Raw genomic sequence first — 14,451 nt, 5'->3', positions numbered from 1 at the left:
AATTATTCATCAGAACCTTCAAATCCAGAGCGTTTTCCTTTGCGTATTTGTTGACATTCATTCTACAGTACCCCCAGCCACTGTACGCTTTACCACTATACTCAGTACGCCGCTATGCGGATTTCCCACTGAACTGCTCTATCGGGTCCGAAGTCTCGAAGCCTGTTCATAACATTGCCGTCACCATCTGCAGCAGGACATTTTCAGTGTCTCCAATGCTGCACTTGTGGGCACAGCAACATAATCATCATCACCATCACTATCATCTGAAAATGATCTTAAGCTATTTCCTGTAACAACTGTTTTTCTGCAGTCACAACGCCATTATCTGTAGATATTAAATTCTGACATTGATATATTTGACTGAAGGTTTTCCCAGTCATTTTTTGTAGATGCACAGTAGTGTAGATAGAAGAAATTACACTAATGAAAATGTAGGATGTGTGTAATATGAATATATGAAAATTGAAAGTGGTAAAAAATAATTGTGTAAATGGCAAGAAATCATAAATTGTGGAGTTGTTAAAATGGGGTTCTACTACATTACATTATTAATTGTACACCAGTACATAACAGAGGAAGATTTAAACACAGCAGTAATTATACTAACAAATTTAATAGAAAAAGCAACAATGCCAGCAAAAAACAAGCACGGAAAGCCATGGTTCGACCGAGAATGCTACCAGAAGAGACAGCAAGTGCTATCACTGCTACACCAACTAAGAGACAACAGACGGAGGAGCTCCTACATAGATACGCATCCACTTGCAAGGAATTAAAAAACCTCATAAAGCACAGAAAAGAAAGACATGTAGAAATGGAAGGAAGAAAAATGGCGGAAAATTCAAGATCGGATCCCTTCCTCGCACTAAAACAAAGGAAAACGAAGTCACCAAACACAATTCACATAGAGAAATGGGAACAACACTTTGAATCAATCTTAAACAGAAACGGACAAAATGCAACTGTAACAAGAGCCAGGAACACTCCTAGTCAAGACTTCACCCCCATCTCAGAAGAAGAGGTGACAAATACAATAATAAGTCTCAGAAAAAACAAGGCAGCCGGCCTGGATAGCATATATATAATGAACACGCGATACTCAGCAGCACTTGGACAAAGCACTTCAACAAGTGTATGGAGACTGGAAATATCCCCGACCAATGGAGATCGTCAAGAATGCGAGTTATGTACAAAGGAAAAGGACCCGTAGACAACGCAGACTCCTACAGGGGCATTGCACTTGAAAATAACATCTTCAAAGTTCTCACAAAGATCCTAAAGGAGAGGTTATACTCGAAAGTTGACAACCAAATACCAGAATGCCAATTTGGCTTCCGGAAAGGAAGGTCCACACTACAAGCCATTGAAAGCCTAATGAGAGATATAGTAGATGTCCAGAAGCACCTGAAAGGAAAATTTTATGCTGTCGTTATAGACTATAAGAAAGCTTTTGACCTCATCGACGGGGGAATCCTGGTCAAAAAACTGGAGCAAATGATGGGAGAAAATGATCATATCACAATGCTTATCAGAAGCATCCTGGAGAAAATAAAATCACAATAAACGACACAGTGGCAACATCCAAAGAAATAACACAGACAAATGGGGTGCTGCAGGGAGACACCCTAAGCCCTCTCCTTTTCAATATTGCCACATCAGACATTGTAGATGCACTAAAAGACACACCCGTCACCCTCTACATGTATGCTGATGACATGATACTGGGGTCAAAGGACCCCCACAAATTACAGAAAGCTTTAAACAATCTCTCAAGCTGGGCAGATATAAACATCCTAGAAATAAATGAAAACAAAACTGTACAAATGATTTTCAGAAAAGGAGGCAAAATAGCAGAAAAAGAACACATCACGCTCGACGGAAAGAAGTTACAGACTGTGAACCACTTCAAATATCTACTGTAGGAATGACTCTTCAAACCACCGGCACATCCTTCCATATGCACACAAGAGAAAGAGTAATCGCCGCGACAAAAGCAGTATATGACATCACACAACTACAGAGCTTATCCCTAGAAACCGCAATGGCCTTATTCACAGCAAAAATTCTACCAATCCTGACTTATGGAATAGCAATAACCTGGACACACCTCTCCAAAAAGGCCCTAGAAATCATAGAAGCAACAAAGGCGAGATTCTTAAAGAAAACTCTAGGCCTATCTATACACACACCATCGCGCCTAGTATATGAGCTTGCAAGGGAAACCTTTCTCATTGAGGATCTACGCTCGCAACTACTACTGCCATCAACAGAAAAATCAGAAAAGTTCTACACGACCGACGGAGAAAGAGAGACGAAATCTGGAAGACTTCTACTCTACAGATGCCATGGGTGATCGCAGCTGGACAAGACCAAACCAGGAATTACGCAGCGCCCTAACAAGACTGTTGGTACTTGGTTTCCACCACAAGCTGTGTATCAAACTAGGATACCACGAGCCAGCGGACAATTGTGTGTGCAACCTGTGTGGGAAACAATGTGAACGATACCACTTCTCGATCTGGACTATAAGAACACGATCCTGACAGAGTATAGTAGGGAACAGTAGATAACCCACCACATCAATGCACATTAGTGCGCTTTCAATTATTTATTATTAATTTAATTTAGCAACCTGGTTCTTACCATTTCCATAATGTATGGACAGTAATGAAACTTGTATTTTAGTAGCATTTGCTCTATGAACATAACCTAGAATAATGTACAACATGACCTCATTCAATTTTACATATGACAGAATCAAAAGAATGGCATAACTAAAAGCTGCTCATGTATATATATATATTTATTTTGATATGGTATTGTTAGGAATCTTGGTGCACATTTTAGAATTTGTTTTTGCATACAAATCTGGGCTCTATTCATCAACATGTCCTGGAACTAAGGTGAGTATCTGCTTTCATATAAAACAAACCAATAATACATACAAAGATATATTTTTATATAAAAAAATGAAAACAATAACTTAGTTCATATACAAAGAACCACATTCATAGTATACACATGTTAATGATGCCACTTTATGTATCTGGAAGAGTAAAATTAAACCTAAAATTGTTGTCAGATTTTCTATACACAAAGTTTTCTTGACTTTTTTCTTGAGTGTGTATTTCACTGTCATTGCCCAGTGAAGTCTGTGACACTTCATGATCAGTCTTGTCAATGACAGAACTCCGTTTCACAAATTGGGATTTAGAACTTGGAGATGAAGCATCAATACGTACCTTCTCTTGAGCTGCAAACAAAAATGGAATTTATATACGTACACCACAACTAACTACTCTCCCAAAACAAAAAAGTTTGTAATAGCTTTCCTAACCAAGAAGCAAACATTTTTTAATACAGTGTGTTTCCACTCTCTACCAACAAACTCGCCTAACAGGGCATATTGGGAAAATATTAAAATATTTTGAGATAAGGAACAAGCCACGAGAGCCTAAATTCAGATAAAAACTAAATTTGAAATGAAATAAACACGCATACAGTTTTGTGTCACTCCTATCAGCAAAATTTTTCAGTTGATATCTGGGCAGGTTTCCAACAGGACTATATGACAAAATCTTACATGTCTCCGCCCATATCATACAGTGCTTTTCCCGAGTGGAGGATCATAACTTTCATAACCAATAACTCAGCAATATTTGATTGTTGTATAATTTGACTCTGTTATATTTCTTTTTACATCTCCTAAAACAGTATTGTAAGACTCAATAATCCTAAAAGCATATTCTCTTACTACAAATAACATTTTACAGTCTTAAAAACATGCTTGGCTTGCACAGCAGGTGATCCTTTATTGTCAATACCTTTAGAGATTTTTTTTTCCTCTTCTGCCATCTTAGTGCGATAATCACCAAAGGAGGCCCTCATAACTTGACGTTTTTTTATAACTAGAGCAGTTTTACTCTTGAGGACATTCAACGAACTTGTTGCTTCTTGTGCTGAAACCATTTACAAAAATAGGTATGTAACATCTTCATATTTTTCCTTCAAGGACTGACCTCTTCTGTCTTAATCTTTGTCCAATAAGATTTGTCTCTTTGAATTACATTCTTCATGATAATGTGTCAACGTGATATAAGACTTTTCCTACAGACAGCAAAGGAGGTGATGGAAGAAGAAAAAAAAAAAAAAAAAAAAAAAAAGGAATTAACATCTATGACATCTGGTTTGTTCTGAATCTAGTACTGGAACCAGTGGCAGCTACTGGGGTAAGGTTCTGGGACGCCTTCCTACCTATGGAAACAATTTTAAAACAATTCTTTGTTTTTCCTCATCTGATGATTTTCCTTTCATTACTGGAGTTAAAATATTTATTGAAAACTTTTCTACATCTTGTACTGCATATTGACATCTCCTCAGATTTATAAAATAAAACCATCTGCCCTTCAATAAGGGTGACCACAAGGATCTAGAAAACAAATCAAATACATATATAAAAGTTTACAATAAAACAATGAAAATAGACCTATATACAATAAATATTAAAAAAAAAATGAAGTGAATCATATTACTTGAAGTAGAGATGAAACTGCAAAATTTGTATTGAGTCCTTTAGAATTTCTCTAAGGATTTTCTCAACATTGTGGTCTAAATGATGGACTACTAAATCAAGAGATTTTCGAATCGAATCCCAACAGGTCTATGGTGAATATTTCATGTTGCGTCACGTCATTAAAATTTTTCCCCTCCTAAAATCCTTACTTCCATGCTCATCTCTTTTAAGGACAAAAACGGCTAATTAGGACTTGGAGATGAAGCATCAATACAAAACATCTCTTTCTTGAGCTGCAAACAAAATGTAATTTATATATACCACAACTAACTGCTCACCCAAACCTCCTACAGGAGGGCAATGGCTTCTGATAAATTATCAGTTTTTTAAGCTTATTTCTTTTTCTTTTTTTTTAAGCTTACTGCATTTGCTAAGTTTTATCATTTCATTGTTTCATTCTACTGATATAGGCCTAATTACTACCAGTGGCATAGCATGAAATTTTGAGCAGGGGAAGCTAACTCAAGTTGTCTTTTATGCAATATGAGAAAACGTATTACAAAAATAGTCTTAAAATAAATAGTAATCAATGTCAAGTCAGTAGTCGAAGATTGGTTGGATCATCATAAGTAACACCAATAAGGCATGACCTCAAATGATACGTAGTAAAATATGATTTCACGGTTTACACATATCTCTTAACAAATAGACACATATACGTATAACATAGCTCACTCCCTGTCATACTTAGAGAAATCACAATATTAGTATCATTACGTAAGTAAGCGTCTGTCTTTGGTTGTGTCCTTCATTGACAGAAAGGGGGTCAGTCATTTCTTTTTTAAATCACGCTTTTGTTCGTAAGTCAGTCTTGATAATACAATTGTCCTAAAAAATTCAATTTAATTAGTGTCAGGAACTGTTATTTCGCTCATTATTTATTATGTCAGCCACAATGCACACTAACACTTCAACTGAACACTACTGACGAAAAGGGATAACTTGGAAACTACTTATTTTAAATGTTAAAGCTAGCTTCTTGAGAGCCTTGCGACTAGGGTAGTTTAGTTAGAAAGGGATGGGAAATCTGCGGGGTGGATTACGCAGAAGAAACCAGTCTGTTTGGAAGCTGGTGTGTGCAGGCTTCTTGTTTACTGCTGCAACACAAATCATCCTGAACTGCCGCATCATAATATTTAACGCGTAAATATAAAGTCTATTAAAATTAATAAAAAATTTTGTCCATAAACTGCAGGTTTATTATGAAATTATTATTAAGTGGGGAAGCTAAGCTTTTTAGCTTACATTGATGCTACGCCACTGATTACTACTCACCTCTTATTCTAATCGGTAGATGAACTAACTGCTGCTCAATAGCCATTACTTACACAATACACATTTACCATATTAAACAATTCCAAGGAAACTGTACACGTGCAATTCAAAACAGATCAGAGTTTAAAAATAAATTTTATCTGGAAACAGTGTTCTCAGATAAATCACAGACCACATAAAGCTTCGCACTTGCTGTGACTGACTGAGCTGTGAATGTATTATAAAAAATGAAGTGGGGACTCCATAGACAACTAAGTATGGGAATCACAAACTAAACACCATATTAATGTTTGCTCTAGCCAACAACAATTATTTTAAAATGATAGGCAAACATAAGCCCCATATAGAGCACATAGTGTTCAGACTACTTAGTTTAGATCAGGAAAGTTCTCAGAAAATTATATTATATTCGTCAGCATTTGTTTTTCAATCAATATTTATGTTATGGCAAAGCTCCATTCAGGTTGATAAGCCTCCAAATAAATATGCGCCGAACAGAGACATGACAGAGTGGCTGAGAAGAAAAGGCTCTTAGGATTGACCGAAGGTTGGTGGAGTTCGGACACACCGTACTGAGACTTCCTCCTTATATGTGTGACTTATCCGATCGAATTAGCATGGAAAAAGATGAAACACAAAGCGAGAGGAAATAACGTGAAGGAGATTTATCTTTGCAAAGATTAAAGGAACTTACAGAACTGGCTTTATCGTCAATAACAAAAGATGACTAGGAGGGTTATTGTCAACATACTGGAAAGTCAATATAGATTTCGACATAATACTTTGCCTGCAGTAGTGGATAATCTAATTATTTCTTTGGATAACGATAGTGATAGTGATGATAGCAGCAGTAGGAGAAGCAGTGATGATGATGAAAGTGACTCAGAATTAGCTACTCCATTGCAACGCGGTGCAGAATTGGACAGTCAATGTTTTTATAATGCATGCTACATTGTATTTCTAACTTTCCCTCCATCCACTACTAGTGCGAAACTGCTACCCCAACTCCGTATTCCTTCCAGGGCAAATGAACTGTGTAACTGTCAGTAGGCATTTTTAGTGGACATCCCTCCCTTTGTAATATAATTTAAATAAATTATTTACGTATTTTCTAACGTATATAAAATAATACAAGTAAAAATATTCCATGTATTCGGTCATAGGATTTAGAAATAAACTAATAAGTCTATTTATGAGCAATATAAGGCATTTATATTTAAAGCAATGCTTAGTTACGGTAATTAGATTTACTTCTGTTATTTTATATTATACATTAGAAAATACGTAAATAAGTTTAGTTATATTACAGTGAAGGGGGATGTCCGCTAAGGAAACGCCTATATACCCAATGGTACTTTCTAAACTCCGAATGCTTTATAGCAACAATCATTTGTGCTCACCAAACATGGCGTCGCGTGAACCTGCGCAAGAGGTTTCAAATTTGCACATGACACCAGCGCCAATTGTGTGTCTAGATATATAACTACAACGTCTTTGCATTAATCCAATATGGCCACGGTATAGCTTACAAAATCGTTTGCAACGTCAATGACATCACGGCCACCAGTCGATTCCAGGACATTGCCTAGAATTTTACTGGCCTTCACATAATTTATCTGGCACAAGCCACAACTGTTCTAAAGGTGGCATTTTTTTTTTGTTCATTAAGATGTATATAGTGATAAATATGTGGGTTTCGTTAACACCCACAAATACTTTCAACATAAAAATGTACTGTTGTAGCACCCTCCATCCCCACCCCTACTTGTTACCAATATAACACCCATTTCCCTAGTAATTCGTCCTTAACCTATCGCATGTTGTGTTGGTAATTAGTACAGGAGGGAATGGAAATGTGTCTCCTTTAGCGTAGTTCTTCTGGAAAATTAACCTGGCAGCTCCTCCATATTCGAGAATCGAAAGCCTTACATGGATTTTTTCAGTTCTAAGAATGAGTTGAAACTTGTGGCTCTAATATGGACCGTAGAAAGTAGAGGATGTGAGCACAGACTCTTGCAGCATGCACTTTCCGACGCAAATAATACAGGGCTATTCTAAATGATTGTCGGAATTTAAAAGAATCACTACACACAGTACAATGAAGACAGAAATATGAATCTTGTTTTGTTTTGTAGAAAAACTCTCGAAGTTATTTACATAAAATTATAGATGCTCAATATGTGCACATTGGTCACTCTGCATATAGCTACACCACACTCCATTTCCTCCCAAACATGCTGCAGCATGTCAGCAGTGATGTTTGAAATAACGGCTCTGATATGCTCCTTCAGTTCTGGTACAGACGCAGGTATTGAGGGTATTACATTAATCTTATACATAACCCCACAGATTAAAATCACACGGTCTTAAGTCCGGTGAACATGGTAGCCAAGACATGATCCTCCATTGCTGTGGTAAGTGCTGCTTAAAAAAATGACCTGACATTACAATGAAAATGGGTTGGGGCGCCATCTTGTTGCAGTATGTAATTAGGTTTGTCCTCATTCAGCTGGGATAATATTCAGTGACTATGTCGAGATAAGTTAGTCCTGTTATATTTTCTCGGCAAAGAAGAAGAGATATTAGGACATACAAGCATCAAGAATAGAACTCTGGGAGTTTTAGAACAACTGAACTGAAATGAACTCCATCGCAACAATTAACACATTCACACAACATACAGGTCTAGTGGAAAAGAATAAAACTGAGAGTTTTTCTATAAAATAAGACAAGTTTCATATTGGCCTTCCTATCTCAATTATTATACTGTGTCTAGCGATCTTCTAAAACAGGGAGCGTCAAGTGACTGCACTCTCGTGCGTATGTACAAACCCTCAAGCCCTGACGTACGGCTGCGGGCAAGGGTAGCTGCTCCCACAGTGGCGGAGCTAAGAACTTCTATGTGAACCAAATTTGTGATAAGAATATAAATTAATTTCAGCTTTTAATTGAAGCACACTTTCACTGTTAATTGCACTACACTGAAAACAGTACTCTATAGAATTTGGTACAGTTAACTAATTATATATGAAATAAATTTTTGCATGTTTGCACAACAATGAAACAAAACAAAATTTACACTTTTATACAGATTAACATACTACCAAATAAAACCGTTCACTGTTTGTCTTCTTCTCATTGCTATACAGTTTAATTAACAAAATAAAACAACAATACAAACGTTGTTATTCAAATCTCTAATAATAGTACCTTTCCTTATACATCAGAGATCAGCGGCGATTTTTGCAGTTTTCTGTTACTAAGCAGCTTTTCAATTCGTGGAGCTATTGTTTTAGTACCACCCAATCACAACTATGCTTTCAAGTGTTCCTCACTTAATTGGCTTCTGTGATGTGACGTTGTAAACTTCATTAAAGAAACCAGTATTTCGCATATGTAGGTTGTCACGAACATGCACTGCGTTCTTGCAGCGAGATTGTGCAGTTTAGGAAACCTTTCTCGTGGAAAACAAGTGTAGAAATGATTAATACTTTTTCTGTTTTGATACTTATCCTTTAGCGCACTATCGCTTTGTAAATCTAACTGTAGTTCAGCAGGAATACATAGGACACTCACTGAAAAAGGTGTTGCAAATATCTTAAATTGTTGTTCAAGTTCTCTAATTTTCTGATATCTACGTTCGAAGTCTTCGCACAATTGTTGCATTATTCTTATATATTCTTCCATGTCCAAGGCTTCTAACAGGTTTCCCATGTACATCCAAAAAATAGGCAGTTTCATTCCTAAGTGGGAGAAAATGTTCGACTTCACCACCTTACCTCGGTATGGTAGAGTAAATCCCCATACTCACTGTTAATATCATCAAGTAGTGCCCTGAACTCCATGTGATTAAGTCCTTTACACCTTACGAAATTAATTGTTCGCACAACAACATCCATTACATTGCTAAGGTTCATGTTTTAGCACATAAATATTCCTGGTGCAAATTGCAGTGCACCGGTGCCCCCAAGCGACTTCGATAGGCTCCACCACTGATAGACTGCAGTGTACAACTGTACTGCCCACAGTGGAAGCCGTAAACAGGCCTGTACGCCCTCTCGCGATCTTGAGTCGACCTGGCAGAGCCTGTTCTAAAACCTCGACAATTATTTAGAATAGCCCTGTATTAATAAAACACAGTGATAGTAATGCCAATAGATACTTGAAATATTATGTAACAATGATATGGTGATATTTGAAGAACAGCATCTCCAAAACTTTCCATCACACTTTCTTGGGCCTTGAAGTCTTTCTTCATGAGGTATTTCGAACACCAAGTAGGCTACTCCTACATGCAAAATGATGCAACAAGAAACAAAGAACCAGGGCATGTCTTAAATGCTAGGCTTTCACTGGTTTAAAAAAAGATGGAACAACTGGCTAATACCCACGGCAGAGCAATGTCGCTGGCCACTAGTCACCAGGCCGTACCGAGCCGTGTCAAACAAAACACAATCGAAATGGTGGTAGTAAAATTCGCGACTATATTCTTAAATAATTCACTGCATTAGTCAAATGCAAGACTTCTGGCTTCTGTTGCATTCAAACAATTATAAAATACGATAATTTGATCCAGGGAGCATCCGTTTTTGATGCAAAGATAATTTATTTGGCTTGTTTCTTAAATAAAATTACGAAATAGCGTTCCTGTGCTTAACATTTAATAAAAAAAGAAATACCGGTATAGCAAAACTGTTTTGTCTCGAGACTCTCATCTAAGTCACGTAATCTACTTCAATATATTTGCGCAAATAAACCTTGTAGCTAACAGTGGTGCTATCTCTCAGTAATGTTCAAATTAAGGAGGCAGAGAGAGAGAGAAAAGAAACAAATTTCTCCCTCCAATGATGCCACACACCAATGTCGTGTTCTTATGTTGGCGAAATAGTGTATTTACTTAAATTTGGTGCTAAACGTAACGGCACGGTTCAAAGATACCAAGGGAATTCTCCAGTTTAGCGGAAGTGACAAATGATTTCATGAAATCCCAATGACAATATCAAACCCTACACCAGTGCCAGAATTATAACAGTAAAATATACTTACTCCCTTTAACACTATGTTGTAGTGTAGGCTATTTTATTTGAGATTCATGTACATGCATAACTTATATAATTCATTATGGCATTTCCATGATTATTGTATGTAAAACCACGATGCACATAAAATAAGGAACAGAGAGAGATTGACAGTGCGGAAATCAATTTCTGTTTCTGTGTACTTCGAGTGACATTATCATAGTAGCTATTACAAGAATATGGGACAATTTTATCACTACAGGGTTCTGCTTAAACATCTCACATTAAAAAAAAAACTTCTGATTATAATATCACCCATGTGATGTGATCTAATGGAATCAATAGACCGGTAATTATGTAGTAGACATTCGCCAGGCTGCCATTTTCCCCACAACAGAGGTAGGGCACATACTTTCCCGTTAAAGTGTAAAGAGGATCCCGATAAGATGTCAACCATAAGGAAAAGTTGAGAACAATTAATTAAATAAAGCTTATATTGTCTGCGCAACTTATCTAGACACCTGGGTCCCCTAGTGCTCCCTCGCTGCCCCGTAGCTATCTGCTGGCTACCTGACTGTTACTGCAGCAGTTGTAATTACAGTTACAAAAACATCATTCGGTATTTAATTTCAGTGCATTCCATTGGATATGGTAGGTGAAAGTATATGGTTTCACAAAATAACAAACATAAATAAATTACATTTTTCTTCTTCTATGTGCAATACAGTATGATCACAACTCCAATTATTACAATATTCGTATCTGGCCGTGAGATACTGATGGTAAGCGATGCATGAAGTCTTTCAAGTAGAAGCACAGGTCTGTAGTTGTTGGGTTTCCAAAAAACTTCACTTTCACACAGGGTTATTATTATCAACATTTTTCTTCTTCATCCTCTTCCTTTTCCCTTCTTCATTATTATCATCATCATCATCATAGTCATCACTACTGGAGTCGTCTAGACATATTATAAAATCCATAAATTATTACGAAAAACACTTGATGCAAGTAAAGAGATAGGTTTCGAAATAAATCCCGAAAAGACAAAGTATATGATTATGTCTCGTGACTAGAACATAGTACGAAATTGAAATATAAAAATTGGAAATTTAACCATTAAAGAGATGGAAAAATTGAAATACCAGTATCTTGGAGCAACAGTAACAAATATAAATGACACTCGGCAGCAAATTAAACGCAGAATAAATAGGGGAAATGCCTGCTATTATTCGGTTGAGAAGCTTTTATCATCCAGTCAGCTCTCATAAAAGCTAAAAGTCAGAATTTATAAAACAGTATCGGTTTTTCTGTATGGATGTGAAACTTGGACTCTCACTTTGAGAGAGGAACAGAGGTTAAGGGTGTTTGAGAATAAGGTGCTTAGGAAAATATTTGGGGTTAACAGGAGTGAAGTTACAGGAGAGTAGAGAAAGTTACACAATGCAGAACTGGACGCATTCTATTCTTCACCTGACATAATTAGGAAATTTAAATCCAGACGTTTGAGATGGGCACATATGGGCGAATTCAAATATATATATATATATATATATATATATATATATATATATATATATATAGAGTGTTCGTTGGGATGCCAGAGGGGAAAAAGAGATTTAGGGAAGCCGAGACATAGATGGGAGGATAATATTAAAATGGATTAGAGGAGGTGGGATATGATTACTGTAGAGACTAGATTAATCTTGCTCAGGATAGGGACTGATGACGGGCTTATGGGAGGGCGGCAATGAACCTCCGGGTTTTTAAAAGCCGCAAGTAAGTAGGCTAAATAAGTAAGACATTTATCTTTCGTCTCTTGATCGCAACAAACAATCACTGACCTTTTATCTCCCTCTCCTTACTGTGTACGCTAAATTAAAATTAAATTATGGTTTATTTAACGACGCTCGTAACTGCAGAGGTTATATCAGCGTCGGCAGTGTGCCAGAATTTTTTCCTGCAAGAGTTCTTTTACATGCCAGTAAATCTACTGACATGAGCTTGTCGCATTTAAACACAATTAAATGCCATCGACCACGGCCGGGATCGAACCGGCAACCTCGAGCATAGAAGGCGCTTATAACCTTGTTCCATATCGTATTACTACCGGCCAGTGCATAAATATGTCTTCACAGAACGCAAAATTACTGTAAGTACAGATCACACTAAGCAAGTAAATGTATTTTACCCGCCTCGTAGACCATCCTTCCCTCTCCTGCCCCGCTGCCACTAGAAGAGACCCCTCTATTCCCCGCGCCTCACTCTTTTAGCTGCCCAGATAAGTTTCGCGGACAATAGTAATGTTCGATATGTATGTCATCTATTGCAGAAAGACGGCATGGCCAATGCTTACTATATAGGCCAACAGAATATTTTCAACCCAACATATGCTAATACTACAAAGTTTCTTTAAAAGTCGAAATGTGCTAAGTGATCTGATACTTAATCACTCACTATATTATTTACCCTGTTTTGCGGTGACTTTGCTGGAGAGAATAGCCTGTAGTTGTTGGATGCACCATTTCAGCTCCAGATCGAACAGTTGTTCTGCGTCAGTGTTTTGCTCAGTAGTGTTGTTAAGAAGCTGTGGAGGCGCCAGCTCCTTTCCTGTCTGAAACGAAGTAACTCTTAAGAACTTCTACAGAAATGTTCCAAAAGGCTCTTGCCCGTAAAACTTTAATGTTCTATAATAGGCCTAACTATGGCTCCTATACAAAGAATGACCCGATCTCGAATTCAAGTGGCCACATTCTTTTTACTATACCGAAGAGATACTTGAAGAATTACAAAACCCCAAAGTATGCCAGAATAGCAAAACAAATTATGTCCATCTTAGTCTCACACAGAAAGTAGGTATACCGTATACTTTACACCTAACTTCAGTTTAGATTGATGTAAGAAAAAGAACGACTTTGGTGCAGACAGAAGAGCTTTCAGAAGTCGTCGTCACTATTATGTATTGAAATAGGGTGAAATATATGCCTAGTTTAATTAAACTAGTCCAAGTGTACCTGTACCCAGATTTTTAGAAAATATATATAGAATCTCCGCCACATCTGCTGCTCAACTTCTCTAAAGCTACGCATGTATCACATAATATAATGTAATACATGCGTAACGTAGTAAATATTATTTACTTACATTCTGTTTAACATTTTTTCGCCGTTGTTTTGACATTATTACGCGACTTTAGTAAAAAAAAAACTACTATGTCTTTCATAAAAGCAAATATTAATGAAACAACATGAGTTATGCGTTAACTACTGCCTTACGTCAACCACATGGCCACTGCCATCTGCAGTGTTGCCAACACATAAATTGTAGCTTCGTCAAACACCCGAAAATACGTCAAAATAAAAGAAAATATCCACTCATATCTATATACAAACAAAAAGGAAATATTAACACAGCTTCTCTACCAATCTTGATTCAAATAATAATTCATCCACATCATCTGCCTCTAGTTCTGCAGTTGATGTGCAGGGTTGGTCTGCGTTCCCCCAAAAATTAAGCAATTAAAAATGACAGCAGCTAAAAAAGTAAAAAAAGATGTAAATAGTAATTTCCGTCATAAAATCCGTC

At 36.9% G+C, this 14,451-nt stretch overlaps 1 protein-coding gene across 1 annotated transcript; it reads right to left on the bottom strand.

Moving 5' to 3' along the window:
• Window positions 1-2,938: 2,938 nt before the first annotated feature.
• On the bottom strand, window positions 2,939-14,359 carry LOC138710318 (UPF0488 protein CG14286). The gene is made up of 4 exons (XM_069841126.1): window positions 14,011-14,359; window positions 13,336-13,480; window positions 3,828-3,962; window positions 2,939-3,256 (listed from the first exon to the last, which is right to left on the bottom strand). The coding sequence occupies exons 1-4, from the start codon at window positions 14,044-14,046 to the stop codon at window positions 3,042-3,044; spliced, it is 531 nt and encodes a 176-aa protein (XP_069697227.1). The 5' UTR covers window positions 14,047-14,359; the 3' UTR covers window positions 2,939-3,041.
• Between the last annotated feature and the right edge of the window lie 92 nt (window positions 14,360-14,451).

This window comes from Periplaneta americana, chromosome 12 (genome assembly GCF_040183065.1).
Source record: "Periplaneta americana isolate PAMFEO1 chromosome 12, P.americana_PAMFEO1_priV1, whole genome shotgun sequence".
Taxonomy (NCBI): domain Eukaryota; kingdom Metazoa; phylum Arthropoda; class Insecta; order Blattodea; family Blattidae; genus Periplaneta; species Periplaneta americana.
This window is presented reverse-complemented; position numbering and strand designations above follow the sequence as displayed.